Below are 20,004 nucleotides of genomic sequence, written 5' to 3'. Positions count from 1 at the left end.
ATAGCCCCAAATGCATTATATTGATGATGAAATACAGTTTGATGGCAATCGGGGCGATATAAAAAAATTCAATTGGACGTACTTCTAGAATGATCTACGTATGATCTGATGATGACCGGATGGGCGGGGGATCGTTTATAATTCCGTGGGCAGCGTTATATCATTCATCTAGTGTGGGTCATATGTTCATCATAACAGTTTATATGGAACACGTTCAAAGATAACGCTGAATCTTACCGGATCTTCCTCGCGCCGTTGGACGATCAGCGTGGTGTAGACCGTTTTCGATTATGGGATGTTTATCCTGATGAACCATTTCCAGCTTGTATAATACTATATACGTCCAAATCATGTTGTTTATCGAGTTATTGGCAATGGATCGCTATATATTGTGACGAGCCAGAGTGCCGGCAGCCAAACCGAGTGCCCGGAAGTAATATGGCCGACCAGCACAACCTCCACAGCACTTCCTGTTTGGCGATTGCGCCGATCGGCCACCAGATGGCGCTCCTGAACCGCCAGAGAGCTCAGTGGGTCCTCCTGGTGGATCTCAGGCCAGCGGAGGGGAAATATGAATCCGATCACAGATTTTTGAAATATTGATATTAAAGACGCTGTAAAGCGTCCTTCGGCAACTTGAGCATGGCCGGGAATGACGCTGTAAAGCGTTTCCCGGCAGTTAAAGTGTTAACCAACTCCGAAACAATGCTTAAAGTTAACATGCCTAAACTTAACCGGCGAAAGAATGCATGTTAAAAAAAAATTAAAAATTGAAGGGTATCGAACTTGTCACCAACGGACCGCAGGATCCACAGCAAGGCAGCGCTACCAATTGAGCTAGTTCTGGGTGTTAAAAAGGGGGGGATTACTGCTACATAATGCTGGGGGCGTGGCTAGACGCACATTGGGCGTGGCTAGACACAAGTTGGTTGACTTTAATATTTAGGCGTCCAGGTAGGGAAATTAAGAAATATCCTGCAGCTGACTGGGGAAATAGAAAGTAATTGCTTGACTAACATGATGCACTAACAAAACAAAAGCGTGGCAGCGGAAAAAGCCAAAGTACCCGGATGTGCCGCTCTGATGTATATAGCATTGTTACTCTGAGAGGTTTGGTAAAATACTGGCTGGTGCTGTCAAACTAACCAGTTTGGAGGTGTTGTGGTATGATGATACTAAAATAAAAAAATATATATAAAAAAGGTTAAGGGCACACTTTCTTACTGATAGTAAATAAGAGACTGAGACTGCAGAGTGTGTGTAATAATAACAACAACTCACCAGGTTGGTGGAGAGGTTGACAAAGTCAGCATAGTCTTTGTTAATGAGCTCCACCATAGCTGTCTTCAGCAGCTTATAGTAGAGCTCCAGGTCCTCCCTCATCTCCTCCAGCTGGACCTGCTTACGACACTCCGCCACAAACTGATCAACGTCAAAGTCATCCTGGAGACAGAGGGGATGAATGAATGAATGAATGAAAACTTTATTTAACAGATTGCAGAATGGGTACAATAGAGTACGGCTCAATACACACACTTGTTAAGGGGATGCAGACCAGAGAAAGACGTTTGTCTTGTTTACATCAGGGTCCCCCATTTTCAATTCATAGTGACATTTATGACAGTCTTATGGCAAAGCAGGAAGATAAAGAGTCCCATAAGAACGTCTATCTGGCATTTAAGCAAAAGGAAACTGCAATATCAAACAGACAAAAATACAATTGGTATAGAGACAGACGAACATGCAGATACATTAGATCTCAAATACACACATTAATCGTAGCCTGACTAACTATGACTAGGTAGCTACCAAGCTCATTTCGTTAGGTGTTTAAGCTAACTAGACTCCATGCATACATATCCACTATTATCTCCAACTATAGTTCCAAGCCGGAAATAATGTAAAGTACTGTATTCTTTAACAACAACACATACACACGTTTAAATATAAACCAAGGGAGGTGAAATAACTAGTTAGCCAACTGACGTTAGTGTTAGCTTGCTAGCTAATTGGGGGAAACCGATCATTCATCATGTCACATATTCTCACTTTCATAAAAACGTCCTTGTCGAAGCACAAGGAATCCGGTGCCTTTGGTAGATTCATCTTTGATTATAATAAGTTGTGAAACATGCACAGTAAAATGAGCCGACTACTATTGTAGCAGAGTGTTAGCTATCTGGCTGTCTAACCGAGCTTCCGCAAACATGGCAAGAGCACGAAGAAGAAGTGAGAGAAGTCCGAGGCAGTCATGTCTCTGCTAATTCTACTGCGCCTCCAGCTGGACAGGCATGGTAATGCAGTAAGTAGGTGATTGATTGATTGATTGATTGATTGAAAACTTTATTAACAGATTGCATAATGGGTACAATACAGTACAGCTCAATACACACAATTGTTAAGGGGATGCAGACCAGAGAAAGACTTTCGTCTTGTTTACATCAGGGTCCCCCATTTTCAATTCATCAGGTTAATGGTTGCATACTGTTGTATAGGGCTTTTCAATAATACACGTGTAACTCATCAGATGGGGTGTGTATCAACTATAATTCAGTGGCCTATATCATAAACCTATAACCCATTTCTTCTCTAGTAGCATGTTAGATTAAGTGTAGGGGCGGGGCAAAAGACCAATCTCCCTGCATTATTCGTATAACACTATTACACAATTACACACTATTACACTAGGACACTATTACATAGTATTACATTATTACACTATAAAACACTATTACACACTGAAATTATAATTTGACAATGACATCTGCAAAGACTAACCTTTTTCTTCTGCAGGTTGTCCTCTGACCACGGTCCACTCCACAACAGAAGAGAGAGGTTTTTATTTTAAATTTTTTTATGCTTGATATTATTTGTATTCAATGTTTTAACAGATACAAACAAAGCAGACAGGACAGACAAAATCAAGACATCACGACGACAAAAAAAAAAAAAAAAAATATATATCCTCCCCTCTCCCAAAAAGATAAATACAACCAGTCACTCCTTCGTGTCTCTTACCAGTGTTAGACATAGACATATCAAATCAGAGATTGCGAATATATATCTATAATAGACAGTCTTTTTACATGGCTTTGTTTAAAGGACAGCTTCAGAAGAGAGTGTTTAGTGGGCATGCATACATAATCTGCAACAGGAGAGCGTTAGCGGGCATGCATAATCTGCAACAGGAGAGAGTTAGTGGGCATGCATAATCTGCAACAGGAGAGCGTTAGTGGGCATGCATACATAATCTGCAACAGGAGAGAGTTAGTGTGCATGCATACATAATCTGCAACAGGAGAGCGTTCGCGGGCATGCATACATAATCTGCAACAGGAGAGCGTTAGCGGGCATGCATAATCTGCAACAGGAGAGCGTTAGTGGGCATGCATACATAATCTGCAACAGGAGAGAGTTAGTGTGCATGCATACATAATCTGCAACAGGAGAGAGTTAGTGTGCATGCATACATAATCTGCAACAGGAGAGCGTTCGCGGGCATGCATACATAATCTACAACAGGATAAAGTTAGTGGGCATGCATACATAATCTGCAACAGGATAAAGTTAGTGGGCATGCATACATAATCTGCAACAGGAGAGAGTTAGTGGGCATGCATACATAATCTACAATAGGAGAGAGTTAGTGGGCATGCATACATAACCTGCAACAGGGGAGAGTTAGTGGGCATGCATACATAATCTGCAACAGGAGAGTTAGTGGACATGCATACATAATCTGCAACAGGAGAGTTAGTGGGCATGCATACATAATCTGCAACAGGATATAAAACAAGAAACACTACAGGTGTTGTGAAGGATCAGATTAAACCGAATATATATATTTATTTATATATATATATTTAAATAGTATTTGTGTATCGTTTGATATCCCCTGTATATTCCTTGTACAATATGCACTGAATATCCCTTTAGTCTACTAAACAGCCCATAATAGTTTCATTCTACCATTGGACGAGAACCTGGCGCCAGCAGCCATACCCCTAGGTTCAAGTTCAATCGTGCCGCCCAACATGTCGTGGCAAGCCCGGTTCCGCGTAGGAATACGTCTGGCGAAATATGAATGGTACTATTTGTTCACAGCGCATATATATATGGCGCAAGTAAAGTAGAACTTTCTTTTAGTCCATTAGTTCTTTACCCTCCAACCGAGTAACACGACGCACGTGTGGTGCAGTAAGGCCTACTTGGCCTCAGAATAAGCATTGAGATATCGTGTGGATTAATAGTTGAATTGTCATAGTTTGGCACTATACCGTCGAGTTGGACGTATTCTATTAAGCTAATAATAGTCTATTATGTATGGTGCATCGTCAGTTAGAGTTATAAAGTGAGCAGCACCCCCATCGTTCCTGACGTTATCTGGAGTCTTAACCAGGCTGGGCAGACCACTAGTGGTGCTTGCATCCGAGGAGCTTCGGGCCAGGACGAGCGGACCTGTACATTGGATTACTCTACCCGGACGACGGCGAGCCTTCCACGGCTTGGATTATGCTTTGGGTGCTTTGATTATTCCATGGATAACGGCCAACACTGCGGAGTGTTGGAACTACCCCCCGGAGAGGAGTCCAGGTGAGACGGCGCTCTACACCAGTGAGGTCGCCTCACGTCTCTCCGTTGTGGACCGGCAGCTACCGTCCACCAGAGGGTCCAGCTGTATTCATCTGCGGACCGAGGTTCTGTGGGCACCGTGTTCAAGACTTTGAATTCTCCCAAGAAATCGTCGGCCAGATGGGATACCGCCAGCGGCTTCTCTAACCCCCCCCTCCTACTGTCTTACAACCAGCGGGACCCCCCCCCCCCCCCCTTAGTGTATCCAGCTATAATCATTTAAGTACCATCGCTATAGTTCCCTAAAGAACCGGGTTGTATACTTACTCCCTGCGTAACCAGAGATTGGACATTCAATGTTGATTTACCTACGAATACTCATTTGCCATACAAGTGCATTTCAAATCATAAGTGTAAACAAGTGAACGTTGTATATACCTTTTGCTATATTAAATATTCGATTTGTACATTTGTGTGGACTTCGTTTCATCAGGTGGGAAAGTGTTCATCATATCTATATCATGTACTGGATGGCCAGAAGTTAAAGTACAAGAGGTAGTGGTTTAATAATACCATACTTATCAATACAGTCAGGGAATTGTACCCCTCAGTTACAATTGGTCCTTCGAGCCGGAGGGTAACTAGTGTAATATTAATATAGTGTTATTAATATTAAAATGGCCTATGATGAACACTCCACGAAACGGTCCTCCTAACGTAGAACGCCCGCGGCGCAGACGACAGACACCTCAGTACTTAGAAGATTACGCTGTCAGTCAACTACCTAGCCTTCGACAAACGGTAAACGCGGTAAAAGTAGAAAGTAAAATTATGTCTGACCTTAACGACCAGGTTTCCCCGACCACAGAGGCCCTAGTAGGTCCTAATGTAACTGACCAAGCTCACGGTGGGGACCAGGAGGGAGCTGACATGCCTTTACCCCCCGCCAATACCGAAGAAGTAGTCCCCGACCAGCCCCGGGAGGAAGACAACCCTACAGAGAGAGAACTCTGCACGGAAGAAGAGGAGGAGAGCGCCGAGGAAATAGAGCTCCAGGACTCCCCAACGAGTACACCCAGGAGCGGCTCACCCAGGAGCGGCTCACCTCCACAACCGCCTTCCCCCAGCGAAGCGGAGAGGATGCTACAACAGGCGTTCCTCGTCAGCCTGACAGCCTCTACCGAACGCGACCGACTTCAGGGCGAACGCGATCGACTCCAAGCACAGCAACGGAGCGAAGAAGAGCGCACACGCCTGGAGATGAGACGCCTTCAGACGGAAGAGAATATGGCAAGAGACCGGGCCGACGCCCAGCGCGCCGCTGCCGGTGCCCAAAGAGAAGCAGATCTCACCAAGCGCGAAGTCGAGCGCGACAAGTTACAAGCGCAGCTAATGGAGCAGCTGATCCGCAAGGCAACACCCTCTCCCTCCGCCAGGGGTTCAAGGAACTCGTCGAGACAACAGTCAAGGGCAGCGTCTCCTAACCGAGCAAGCGACCCTGAACTTGACCAACAGACCAAGCCTATACCCCCCGCAGACCCCCTTCCCAGACCGGTCCAAGCGAGACCCAGCTACAAGGAAGGAGCGGCATACACTGCGGAGAAGCTAAATAAACGATTACAGGATCTGGAAGACCTGATAGAGGAAGAAGAGGGAGAGGAGGAGAACCAAGCCCGACGACAGCACAGCACTCCACCGGACCAGGAGGTCCAGTACAGCCCAGGCTATACCCCCGCGGCGCTGCGCTACAGACCCCCGACTCTATTCACGGGTGAGCACGACGCACGACCAGCCCCGAGGAATAGCACCTGGACCAGCGGGCCATGGTACCCTGTCGGTACCAGCCCACAGAGAGGCGCAAGAGGGGACTCGCCTAGGAGGTCTCTCCCCCAACGCTCGCCGATGTATCAGCCATCCACGGCGTCATACATTGCCACGCCGTCGTTTCCAGACTTCACCTATGAGAATCGAGCACAGTACACGGAGCTCCGGATGTGCTTAGAGACAATGATGGTGGATGTCGCTGATGAACGCCACAAGTATGCAATATTACTGAAGCACCTGAAAGTACCGCGAGCGCACAATATAGCGCTAGCCTATGCCACCTCTACGACCCCATACACAGCGGCCCTAGCCGCGCTGGACCAGAGATATGGACGTATATATGGGATTACGTAATCCAAGAGATAAGGCATATTGATCGCCTACCCCCAGCAACAGACAATCGCTCATTAGACGACCTGTCAATCAAAGTGCAGTCCCTGGTAGGGATGCTGGGAGCGCAACGGGAAAAGGGCATGCATGAGCTATACGCCAACTCTAACGTCGAGAGGATTTTGGAGAAGCTGCCACCCGCAAGACAAGAGCGTTTTAGGCGGCAGAGGGACTACCGGGATCCTAACGGCCCCGAACCATCCCTCCTTGATCTAGCCGACTTCCTGGCGAGAGAAGTCAGCAGCTTACGACTGGATACGTTCGGGCGGAGCACGCCAAGCTCCAGAGAGGGACCCAGGAGAATAAATGATGGAAGAAGATCGGTGACTGTCATGCACCAATCAGAGTCAGTACCGAGCAGTAAGAGCCACAGTACCCCCTCGAGAAAAGAGAAGTGGAAGATGGTGTGTCCCTACTGTGAGAAAGAACACTGGCTGTCACAATGTGACCTGTTCACAAAGATGAATGCAGAAGAAGTGAGTCAATGGATAAAGTCCAACAGGCGCTGTTACCGATGTGCGCGACCACACATGGCAGCCGAATGCCGCCTAAAGAAAAGGTGCAGTCGGTGCGACGGAGCCCATCTAGATATACTACACGACAGTAACAGAAGACGGCCTTCACCTGCACCATCGAGCGGCACCAAGGCAAGTGTCATGTACATTGACCCCGCCAGCAGCAGCGGCGCCCAAGTGCTCCTAAAGGTAGTCCGTGTGACATTGAGCTACCAAGATAAAGTCATGGACACCTACGCCGTCCTTGATGACGGGTCAGAGAAGACCCTTCTGCTCGCGTCCGCTGCGGCCCAGCTGGGACTGCGGGGGAGCGAGAACGAAATGACGATTCGGACAATAAGAAGAGATTTAAAGACGATAAAGGGCGAGAATGTCTCCTTCACTATCGCAGCAAACGGGCAGCCAGAGCGACGGTATAGGATTACAAATGCTTTCACCAGCCAAGAAATAGGACTATCGCAGTACACCTACCCTATCGCCAAGTTGATGGATAAATATGTGCACCTGCGACAACTACCTATCCCGCTCATAGACGGCGCTACCCCGACCCTGCTGATAGGCTCCGACCATGCAGAACTCATAGTCCCGATTGACCGGGTCCATACAGGACCCCGAGGCTGTCCTGCAGCAGTCGAGACCCGCCTAGGGTGGACCCTACAAGGCCTCCTCGCTAAATCTCTCAACCGAACAGCAGCCACTAGCTGCCTCCACTCCAGAACGACAGAAGAAGACACCACTCTCCTGCAGCATGTCGAGAGGCTATGGACACTAGAGACAATGCCCTTTAAGAACGAAAAGAAAGATATTCGTTCTAAAGAAGACATTTACGCCATCAACCTACTCGAGCAAGGGACAAAGAGAGTCACAGTCGGCGGAGTGATGAGATACGCAACTCCACTCCTGAGGCGAGAGGGAATGCCCACCTTTCACGCAAAGAAAGACGCCACGGAGCGCTATCTATTGAACACAGAGCGGCGCCTAGCCAAAGACCCCGCTCAAGAGAGTGTGTACCGCGCTGAGATTGAGAAGCTAATCACAGCGGGACACGTGACAAAGATTGACATTAAAGAGGCCGATCAGACGACCGAATCATGGTACGTGCCGCATCACAAGGTCCACCACAACGGCAAGGATCGCATTGTGTTTAACTGCAGCTACCAGATCGGATCCCAAAATCTGAATAAAGAGCTCTTGCCCGGCCCCACACTCGGCCCCTCCCTACTAGGCGTGCTACTGCGCTTCCGCCAGGACAAGGTGGCTATCAGCGGGGATATCAAAGGGATGTTCCTGCAGGTGAGACTAGTGGAGGAGGACAAGCCCCTGCTGCGGTTCCTATGGAGAGAGAGGATCGGAGATGAGAACCCAGCCATCTACCAGTGGGAAGTACTCCCCTTCGGAACCACATGCAGCCCGTGCTGTGCTACATTTGCACTACAGAAACACGTCGCAGAGGACCCAGCAGCAGATGAAGAGGTCCGACACAGTGTGAAGAACAGTTTCTACGTGGACAACTGTTTACAAAGCGTTTCGACTCAAGAAGAAGCCGAGGCTCTCCTAATCAAGCTACGCGCCTCCCTGATCAAAGGCGGCTTTGATCTCAGGCAGTGGGCCAGCAGTGACCCGCACGTATTGCGCAGCCTCTCCCCCGCGGACAAGGCTGCCAGCAGCGAGACCTGGATGGCGACCATCCCAGGAGAAGCCCAAGAAATGACACTAGGACTCGTCTGGCGCTTCAAAACAGACTCGCTCCAATATAGACACAAACCCCTGACTCCAGAGCAGGGAAGGTCGACGGCGACACCGACCACCAGACGGAGTGTGTACAGAACACTCGCCAGACAATATGACCCGTTGGGATGTATTCTACCTTACACCACCAGGGCAAAGATGATTGTACGAGCACTATGGGACAAGGACCAGGGCTGGGACGACCCAATACCCGCACACCTTGCCTCAACATGGAGAGAGTGGGAGACGGAACTCCGCTCACTCCCAGGCGTCAATATACGCCGCAGCTACTTCCCATCCACAGTGAGGCCAGAGACATGCAAGATTGATCTACACGTCTTCAGCGACGCCTCCGAAGTAGCCTATGGATCGGTGGCCTACTTGCGTGCCCAAGAGAAGGGAGGAAAGATACACACTGCTTTCATCCTGGCTCGCTCAAGAATAGCCCCACGAAAGCAACAATCTATCCCGCGTCTAGAGCTCTGCGCAGCCCTAGCAGGAGCGCATCTAGCCACGTTAATCCAACATGAACTCACCATTCCGGTGCACAGAACAATCTTGTGGTCAGATTCCACGACAGTACTCACATGGATCAAGTCTGATTCATGCAGATACAAAGTCTTCGTGGGAGTCAGAGTCACCGAGATTCAAGAGTTAACAGAAGCAGCGAGCTGGCGGTATGTGGACACCAAACACAACCCAGCTGACGTCATCACCCGGGGAATGTCCCTGGATGACCTCACCCGTCGCAACATCTACAGTGACGGACCAGAATTCCTCAAGCTCCCCGAAGAAGAGTGGCCTACGCCCACCCTACGGGAAGCAAGTAACGAGGAGGCTGAGAACGAGAAACCTATGTTCTGTGGACTGAGCACAGTCGCCTCCACAGACCCCAACATAGATGACTGCATTACCCTAGAGAGTGCGCAGCAGAGGACATTCCTGTGGCACCACCCAGAGATTCAGTCCACCACTGACATTTCAGCAGCTGACTACGAAGAAGCAGAACTTCTTCTACTACAACAAGCCCAGAGAGACTCGTTCCCCGATGAGCTAGACTGTCTACAGGGAGGAAAGCCCGTCCCATCAGACAGCAGACTGCTCCACCTGGCACCCGAGAGTGACGCCCATAATCTCATCAGAGTGGGTGGTCGCCTGCGGAGAGCCCCCGATCTACCGGATGACATTAAGTACCCGATCGTCTTGAACAGCCGACACAAGGTCACAGAGCTGATCATAAAGAAATACGACGAGGATGTACACCACGCAGGAGCAGAGAGAGTCTTCGCGGAGATCAGACGTCGCTATTGGATACTTCAAGGAAGAGAAGCGGTGCGACGCTTCCAGCGAACCTGTCTAGACTGCCGAAAGTGGCGCGCGCAGCCCAGCATACCACGGATGGCTGACCTACCCCCCTGTCGCCTCCGACTCGGCGACAAGCCATTCCACTCCACAGGCATGGACTGTTTTGGCCCGTTGTATATAAAGAGAGGAAGAGGAACCGAGAAGCGGTGGGGTATTGTATTCAAATGCATGACCACCAGAGCGATACATATCGAGCTCCTTCCGACCATGAGCACAGACTCATTCCTTATGGCCTTCCGAAGATTCACATCACGGAAAGGAAAACCGTCTACATTGTTGTCTGATCACGGGACAAACTTCAAAGGCGGAGAAAGAGAGCTGAGAGAGAGCTTCCAAGCTATGGGCCCAGAACTTAAGACCCACCTAGCTCCATCCCAGATTGACTTCCAGTTTAATCCCCCGAACGCACCCCACTTCGGTGGAACCTGGGAACGAGAAGTACGTTCTATAAAGACAGCCCTGTACGCCGTGCTTGGGGCCCAGACTGTGGCGGAGGAAGTCCTAATGACAGTCCTCACGGAGATCGAGGGAGTATTGAACTCAAAACCCCTCGGTTACGTCTCCAGTGATGTAGCAGATGTCGACCCAGTCACCCCCAACACACTCTTAATGGAGCGGCTGGACCCCGCGCTACCCCAGACAATGTACAGGCCTGAAGAAGCGAACGGCCGAAGAATGTGGAGGTACAGTCAAGTACTAGCTGACAAGTTTTGGAGCAGCTTCCTACTCCACTACCTACCGTCTCTACAGACCCGCCAGAAGTGGGTAAAAGAGAGAGACAATTTGACAGAAGGAACAGTCGTCATGATTATCGACCAGTCACTACCCAGAGCTATGTGGCCGGCTGGCCGCGTAAGCAAAGTGATCACCGGTGCCGATGGCAAGGTCCGAGCAGCTGAAGTACTCGTCCAAGGGCGAACTTACACACGACCCGTGGCGAGGCTAATAGAACTGCCCCGACTCCCAGATACTATCGATGATGACCATGACCCCATGACTTTGTGAGTTGACTGACCCTTACAGCGGACCTTGAGTGGTAGACAGTGCGGTTAATCTGTCTCTGCTTAGCTAATTAGGTGGGACTAATTAGGGGGCGGCTGTTGTGAAGGATCAGATTAAACCGAATATATATATTTATTTATATATATATATTTAAATAGTATTTGTGTATCGTTTGATATCCCCTGTATATTCCTTGTACAATATGCACTGAATATCCCTTTAGTCTACTAAACAGCCCATAATAGTTTCATTCTACCATTGGACGAGAACCTGGCGCCAGCAGCCATACCCCTAGGTTCAAGTTCAATCGTGCCGCCCAACATGTCGTGGCAAGCCCGGTTCCGCGTAGGAATACGTCTGGCGAAATACGAATGGTACTATTTGTTCACAGCGCATATATATATGGCGCAAGTAAAGTAGAACTTTCTTTTAGTCCATTAGTTCTTTACCCTCCAACCAAGTAACAGACGCGAAGCCTCACCCACGACGCACGTGTGGTGCAGTAAGGCCTACTTGGCCTCAGAATAGGCATTGAGATATCGTGTGGATTAATAGTTGAATTGTCATAGTTTGGCACTATACCGTCGAGTTGGACGTATTCTATTAAGCTAATAATAGTCTATTATGTATGGTGCATCGTCAGTTAGAGTTATAAAGTGAGCAGCACCCCCATCGCTCCTGACGTTATCTGGAGTCTTAACCAGGCTGGGCAGACCACTAGTGGTGCTTGCATCCGAGGAGCTCCGGGCCAGGACGAGCGGACCTGTACATTGGATTACTCTACCCGGACGACGGCGAGCCTTCCACGGCTTGGATTATGCTTTGGGTGCTTTGATTATTCCATGGATAACGGCCAACACTGCGGAGTGTTGGAACTACCCCCCGGAGAGGAGTCCAGGTGAGACGGCGCTCTACACCAGTGAGGTCGCCTCACGTCTCTCCGTTGTGGACCGGCAGCTACCGTCCACCAGAGGGTCCAGCTGTATTCATCTGCGGACCGAGGTTCTGTGGGCACCGTGTTCAAGACTTTGAATTCTCCCAAGAAATCGTCGGCCAGATGGGATACCGCCAGCGGCTTCTCTAACCCCCCCCTCCTACTGTCTTACAACCAGCGGGACCCCCCCCCCCCTTAGTGTATCCAGCTATAATCATTTAAGTACCATTGCTATAGTTCCCTAAAGAACCGGGTTGTATACTTACTCCCTGCGTAACCAGAGATTGGACATTCAATGTTGATTTACCTACGAATACTCATTTGCCATACAAGTGCATTTCAAATCATAAGTGTAAACAAGTGAACGTTGTATATACCTTTTGCTATATTAAATATTCGATTTGTACATTTGTGTGGACTTCGTTTCATCAGGTGGGAAAGTGTTCATCATATCTATATCATGTACTGGATGGCCAGAAGTTAAAGTACAAGAGGTAGTGGTTTAATAATACCATACTTATCAATACAGTCAGGGAATTGTACCCCTCAGTTACAACAGGCATATACAGAAACACACACACAATGTACCATGACTTCCTCTCGTAGCTGCCCCAGGGGTACTGAAAGCTGATTGAGGGCCTTGTCCATCCCAACCTGAGAACACAGAGCAGAGGCAATGCTGAACATATGAAGTCTACTTCATCAATGTAGCACTTACCTTGAAATATGTAAACATTTCTAACTTTGAGACCATTTAAACACCAGTATTATAATTTGACAATGACATCTGCAAAGACTAACCTTTTTCTTCTGCAGGTTGTCCTCTGACCACGGTCCACTCCACAACAGAAGAGAGAGGTTTTTATTTTAAATTTTTTTATGCTTGATATTATTTGTATTCAATGTTTTAACAGATACAAACAAAGCAGACAGGACAGACAAAATCAAGACATCACGACGACAAAAATAAAAATAAAAATATATATCCTCCCCTCTCCCAAAAAGATAAATACAACCAGTCACTCCTTCGTGTCTCTTACCAGTGTTAGACATAGACATATCAAATCAGAGATTGCGAATATATATCTATAATAGACAGTCTTTTTACATGGCTTTGTTTAAAGGACAGCTTCAGAAGAGAGTGTTTAGTGGGCATGCATACATAATCTGCAACAGGAGAGCGTTAGCGGGCATGCATAATCTGCAACAGGAGAGAGTTAGTGGGCATGCATAATCTGCAACAGGAGAGCGTTAGTGGGCATGCATACATAATCTGCAACAGGAGAGAGTTAGTGTGCATGCATACATAATCTGCAACAGGAGAGCGTTCGCGGGCATGCATACATAATCTGCAACAGGAGAGCGTTAGCGGGCATGCATAATCTGCAACAGGAGAGCGTTAGTGGGCATGCATACATAATCTGCAACAGGAGAGAGTTAGTGTGCATGCATACATAATCTGCAACAGGAGAGAGTTAGTGTGCATGCATACATAATCTGCAACAGGAGAGCGTTCGCGGGCATGCATACATAATCTGCAACAGGATAAAGTTAGTGGGCATGCATACATAATCTGCAACAGGATAAAGTTAGTGGGCATGCATACATAATCTGCAACAGGAGAGAGTTAGTGGGCATGCATACATAATCTGCAACAGGATAAAGTTAGTGGGCATGCATACATAATCTACAATAGGAGAGAGTTAGTGGGCATTCATACATAATCTGCAACAGGAGAGTTAGTGGGCATGCATACATAATCTGCAATAGCCTATAGGAGAGAGTTAGTGGGCATGCATACATATAATCTGCAAAAGGAGAAAATTAGTGTGCATGCATACATAATCTGCAACAGGAGAGAGGTAGTGGGCATGCATACATAATCTGCAACAGGAGAGAGGTAGTGGGCATGCATACAATCTGCAACATGATATAAAATAAGACACGACAGACATATACGGAGACATGCGCACACAATGTACCATGACTTCCTCTCGTAGCTGCCCCAGGGGTACTGAAAGCTGATTGAGGGCCTTGTCCATCCCAACCTGAGAACACAGAGCAGAGGCGGTGCTGAACATATGAAGTCTACTTCATCAATGTAGCACTTACCTTGAAATTGGTTTCTAACTTTGAGACCATTTACACAACAGTACATTTGTATGTGTAAGGAAGCCATCATTGACCTGAGGCTGGGGACCTGGCCACACTACATCCTCATACATCAGACCGGCAATACGCCAATCGCACTGAATTTTGATCGCCACACCTCTATTTTGGTTGCACCACATAGACCAATGGAAGCGTTTCTCCCCACATTATTTCTATTACACTATTACACTAGCACACTGTTACAATATTACACACCAAAATGTGTCTCATACCTATATCCACAATCTGCTCCTCCAGAACAGATTCAACCCACCCACGGCAGTTTGCTAGCAACCCGGCTAATCTCTCCTACCCTCCTACAGCCACTAATACACCTGTCACAGTACAGGGAGGCTTATGGAATTGTCAATCAGCAGTCAAGAAAGCTGACTTCATTACTGCCTACGCCCATAGTCAAAATCTGCAGCTCCTGGCTCTAACTGAGACCCCTAGGTGAACGTCTGGTGCCGTTCGTTGCGGGGAGGTACTGTAACGTTCTGGGTTCTTGGCTTAGGAACCCAGCTGTCATTCTGGAGTTATGTCACCTGGTGGTTGGTATTTGCACTTTGGTTGTCACGCCCCATTCCTGATGTGTCACTGATTGGAACTTCACCACTGGTTGCTGTCATTGAGCTGTCAATTAGCTGTCACTGTTAATTGATTGGAATGTTGGTATTTGTGACTATTTATTCACTCTCTGTTCCTTTGTATTTTGTCGAGGCTTCAGATATCCATTCGTGTGGGAAGGAGCTGGTCAGATGTTGCTGAGCCACTCGCTGTGCACTTATCTTTACTATTGCTCTTTTTCTCTGTTGACGCCCGGTGTCTTTCCTGACTATACGTCTGTGTGCTTAATAAAAAGACACCTCCAAAGAAAGAGCTTACCTATCTCCGTCTCTCCTTGTCTCCTCCACCATTGGACTCACAACTACTCACCTGCATAGGTAACAGTCTTTTGTTATTGTTTTGAGTGAGTGACCCCTATATCAGCAGAAAAGTACATACTGTACGTTTAATAAGCAGGGGGGGGGGCGTGGTTCATGGGATATTAAAGGGGCAGGGCTTATTTCAACAGACAATGATGGAAATAATTAATAATAAATATTTTCAATGGGTATATCAAAGACAATAGGTTCACCTGGCATGTTGTAAACAGGTGCCAGAGAGTTGATTACAAGCGGACCTGTGTAGTATTGTCCTCTTGCGCTCAAAAGGTGTGACTTAATTTTAATATGTTGGACAATGATGGAAATTAATTCAAATGAAATACTTGTCATTGACAGATGGGGAAATCTTCCAGAATTCCCTGTAGTTTGCGAGATTAGCTGCGGACAAATAGCATACTCACTCAGACACACAGAGCAGCAACTGAGATCACATAATATCCCCCAGGCTTCCTCCTGGTGGAGATCAAAAATACGATGGTTGATAATATTTTCAGTCTTACTATGGTACCACTTTTGTATGTATATAATCAAATGTAAACCATGATACCCATAGTATATGGCTTTGAGAATGAGAAACTGTGAGTCTATAGGAATAGGGCAAATGTATTTCTTTATTTTTATGGTGACACAAAACAGATACCATGTCCATGAATATATTTTAGCCAGTTTTTATTTTTTAGACGGACACAATCCCACTTATACATAGACCTCTGATCTGTAAAGCTGGGACCGAGGTTAGTTCTACACTGATTTGCCTACCCAATCGTATTCAATAGTATTGGATAGTACAGGAAGGCGACCGTGTCGCGTCTATGCTTTTGTAGCCGGTGTGATCTTACTGCGTTGTGTTTAGTCGATGAATTCACTTCTTGCTACTGGGTCTGGATGCCTCTGGGGAGTGAGTTTTTACTTGCAGTACCGCTTAACGTCCACAGCCACTTCACTTACTGTACCTCGTGACTGTGGATAGACTGCGGTACCTCCGTTACACTCACCCCCCTAAACTCACTCCACCCAGGGCATCCGGGTCTAGCGGCACCACGTGTAGCCGGTGTGATCTTACTGCATTGTGTTTAGTCGATTCGACCCCTGTTAAGGGATCGCCCTGAGTGGGAGTTGAACCCCGATCTCCCGCGTCGCGGGCGGCATCACAGACCACTATACCAAGAAGTGAATTCACTTCTTGCTACTGGGTCTGGATGCCTCTGGGGAGTGAGTTTTTACTTGCAGTACCGCTTAACGTCCACAGCCACTTCACTTACTGTACCTCGTGACTGTGGATAGACTGCGGTACCTCCGTTACACTTTTACCAAACGGTTTGTGTTTCCGCGTCCCCGTTTTGCGCTCTGATTGGCCACTGACCTACGCTAGTACGCCCCCCTCGCTATAAGCATAGAATAATGCGTGGACACTTTGAAATGGGTATCACTGCCTCCAGGAACAGCTGTTTCCGCGCGACTTTATGTGCGCTAAAGTTCTGGTAAGTTTAAAGTGCTTAGAAATGCCGGTAAATGCCGGTTCATTCATGCTTTGAGGCACGCTTCCTGACAGGATTTTATAATATTGTATTGACAGGATTTTATAATATACAAACAACACTCTCAGCTGAGTTGCGAAACGCCGCTCTCTCAGCTGCGTCGGTCAGTAGTGTGAAGCACCTCTGTATTCATGGGACTATGAATGCCAATTTCATGGGCAGCACATTTAATGAATTAATTTGAATCATCCTGTGTTGGTCCTCAACATGACACGCCAACATGACTCATCCTTGAATCCTTCCTTCGTTTCAAGGAAGGACACACGCTTTGTTAACAGAATTCGACTATAGGGCGACAATAATGTGGTCAAGAGGAATGGTTTCTATCTTGAGCCTTAACTGGCGTTGTTCCTTTTTATTCACATGGAAAGAGCAGCAGTAACATACATGGTCTTCTCTCACTGAGAGACATTGGGGGAGAGAAGGAAGTGGAAGGATACATTCACTTTTATACTTGCCCCGAGGTGGTGTACCTGGGTGGTTCCGCCTAGAGCGCCCTCTAGTGGGAACAGATATATATGCAACTAGACAGTCACTGGTGGGGACAGTTATATATGCAGGTAAACAGTTACTAGTGTAAACAGCCATATGTACAGTTAGACAGTTACTAACAATCCTACACAGAACCTCTGATCTCAACACGCTTTTACATGTGAAAAGGGATGCTGCACTTAGCACTGACTGAGAAAGTAAACATTACAGTTCTACTTTATAAAATGCTAATTGTAAATATGTTTAAGTCCACATTACAGTTCTACTTTTGTTTTGATGTGAAAAGTGATGCTGCATAAGGGGACTGCTGAGAGCGTCGTTTCTTGACTCTCAGCTGAGAGCGTAGTTTCTTAAAATTGTCAAGCTACAATATTATAAAATACAATATTATAAAATCCTGTCAGGAAGCGTGCCTCAAAGCATGAATGAACCGGCATTACCGGCATTTCTAAGCACTTTAAACTTGAACTTTAGCACACATAAGTCACGCGGAAACAGCTGTTCCTGGAGGCAGTAGGGGCGTACTACTGTGATACCCATTTCAAGTGTCCACGCATTATTCCTACGCTCATAGCGAGGGGGGCGTACTAGCGTAGGCCAGTGGCCAATCAGAGCGCAAAACGGGAACGCGGAAACACGAACCGTTTGGTAAAAGCATAGACGCGACCGACCGTGTCAGGTGAATCACTGAGATTTTCTCACCGCCATGCAGAGAAATCGCTGGTCGCCCAACCCAGATGCATGAATGCTTTACCCAACCCAGTTGTGTTTCCGCATCTCTGATTGGTCAGGTCATTTCTAGTCATGTGACATGTACGCCCAATCGTGGGACCGCAAGTGTCTACACTGGTTAAGCTTAGGCGCTCTTTCGAAGTTGGTTAAGGTTAGAGTTTGTCTTAGAGCATGGCGATAGAACGCCTGCCCTTCTTTCGACGGTTAACCTTAGGCACTCTTTCGAAGTTGGTTAAGGTTAGAGTTTGTCTTAGAGCATGGCGATAGAACGCCTGCCCTTCTTTCGACGGTTAACCTTAGGCACTCTTTCGAAGTTGGTTAAGGTTAGCGTTTGTCTTAGAGCATGGCGATAGAACGCCAGGTAGTTTGCAGGCTGTTAGACCCGGAAATAGGCCCAGAACTTGCTGTCCCACGATTGGCGCACATGTCACATGACCTGGCCAATCAGAGCGCAAAACTCGCACCCGGCGGAAACACAACTGGGTTGGGTAAAGCATACACGCAACCCGGATGCGTGTATATTTTCCCTAACGGAGTTGCACTTCCGCGTTCGGTTGCGCGATCTGATTGGCCACTGACCCGGATGCTATACACTGAAGGGGGCGGTAGATATAGATAATCTGGCCAGTGCGCAGCGCTATAGGCAAACCGGGGGGAGACTTCAGCACCCTTGCAGAGGACAGCTCCTGCGCCCGACGCGCTCTCACCGGTAGGATCTGCTCCCTGGACTGCGGGTGCGAACGCTTGGTAGTACTAGGCAGAAATATCATAATTCATATGTATTACAGTGCCCGTGACTTGAGAGAGGGAGAGCGAAGGGAGTAGTCGAGGATGTGGACAGATTAGCCTAGTTATATATTATATATATTATATACAGTATACTACAGGGCTTTCCCTGCACTGCAAGATCGTGAACAGTTGCATGCTGCACATCACCACCGTGGTGCGGGGTGTGGAGGGTGAGACAGCCAGGGAGACAGAGAGGGAGAACGCGAAGAGGAGGGAGCACAGCATCATTATTAGAGAGAGATGGCGGAGTGTGGGCGGAAGGCGCTCTCTCTCTTGGAAGCGGCCCGCTCCCGGTACGAGAGCCTGCAGATATCTGACGACGTGTTCGGCGAGTCAGGGGACGACAGCAGCGACAACCCCTTTTACAGCACATCCGGAGACTCCAACTCGGACGACAACTACATCGGCGAAACCGGAGAGGAGCAGCGGGGTTGGGTGACAATGAGAGCAGCCACAGCGGATGAGGAGGAGGAGGAGGGAGGAGGGAGCGGGAATAGCGGAGCCGTCCCCCGGGCTCAGTGTCCTGGAGTCAGGCAGAGGAGGATGGGTGGACCGATACCCTCCAGGACATCACGATGCCCACTGTATAAAGACACATATGGTGAGACATGGTGCATGGACAACGTGAATGAGGCTATTTCCGTCTGGAAACATTGCTTAGGGCCGGGGGGACCCTGATGTAAACAAGACGAAAGTCTTTCTCTGGTTTGGCATCCCCTTAACAATTGTGTGTATTGAGCTGTACTGTACTGTACCCATTCTGCAATCTGTTAATAAAGTTTTCAATCAATCAATCAATTAGAAGAGGCAGTGCCCTGGTTTCAGGTCAGCCATGCTTCCTCTCTGGTTCTGACTATGGTGCCAGTCCAGATCACAAAAGGGCTATTGCTCTGATACACACTGAAGCCTTGTTGTCTTTTCTTCTCTCTCTCTCTCTCTCTCCTCTCTCTCTCTCTCTCTCTCTCTCTCTCTCTCTCTCTCTCTCTCATCTCTCTCTCTCTCTCTCTCTCTCTCTCTCTGTGTGA

At 47.7% G+C, this 20,004-nt stretch overlaps 2 protein-coding genes across 2 annotated transcripts in view; one reads left to right on the top strand and one right to left on the bottom strand.

Moving 5' to 3' along the window:
* cog2 (component of oligomeric golgi complex 2) overlaps nt 1–2,201 on the bottom strand; it is a 37,107-nt gene extending 34,906 nt beyond the window's left edge. The window contains exons 1-2 of the mRNA XM_084321493.1: nt 2,050–2,201; nt 1,282–1,443 (exon numbers count right to left, since the gene is read on the bottom strand). Of these exons, the coding sequence (XP_084177619.1) occupies nt 1,282–1,443; nt 2,050–2,106 (219 nt within the window). The 5' untranslated portion in view covers nt 2,107–2,201. The remainder of the gene's footprint in view (nt 1–1,281; nt 1,444–2,049) is intronic.
* Nucleotides 2,202–19,219: 17,018 nt separating this feature from the next.
* Nucleotides 19,220–20,004, top strand: part of pgbd5 (piggyBac transposable element derived 5) — a gene marked incomplete at both ends in the record, with an annotated part of 53,350 nt that continues 52,565 nt past the window's right edge. The window contains 3 exon segments of the mRNA XM_084321767.1: nt 19,220–19,481; nt 19,484–19,563; nt 19,565–19,580. Of these exon segments, the coding sequence (XP_084177893.1) occupies nt 19,220–19,481; nt 19,484–19,563; nt 19,565–19,580 (358 nt within the window).

The sequence above is a fragment of the Notolepis coatsorum genome (assembly GCF_963971535.1).
Source record: "Notolepis coatsorum genome assembly, chromosome: 9".
NCBI classification, from domain to species: domain Eukaryota; kingdom Metazoa; phylum Chordata; class Actinopteri; order Aulopiformes; family Paralepididae; genus Notolepis; species Notolepis coatsorum.
This window is presented reverse-complemented; position numbering and strand designations above follow the sequence as displayed.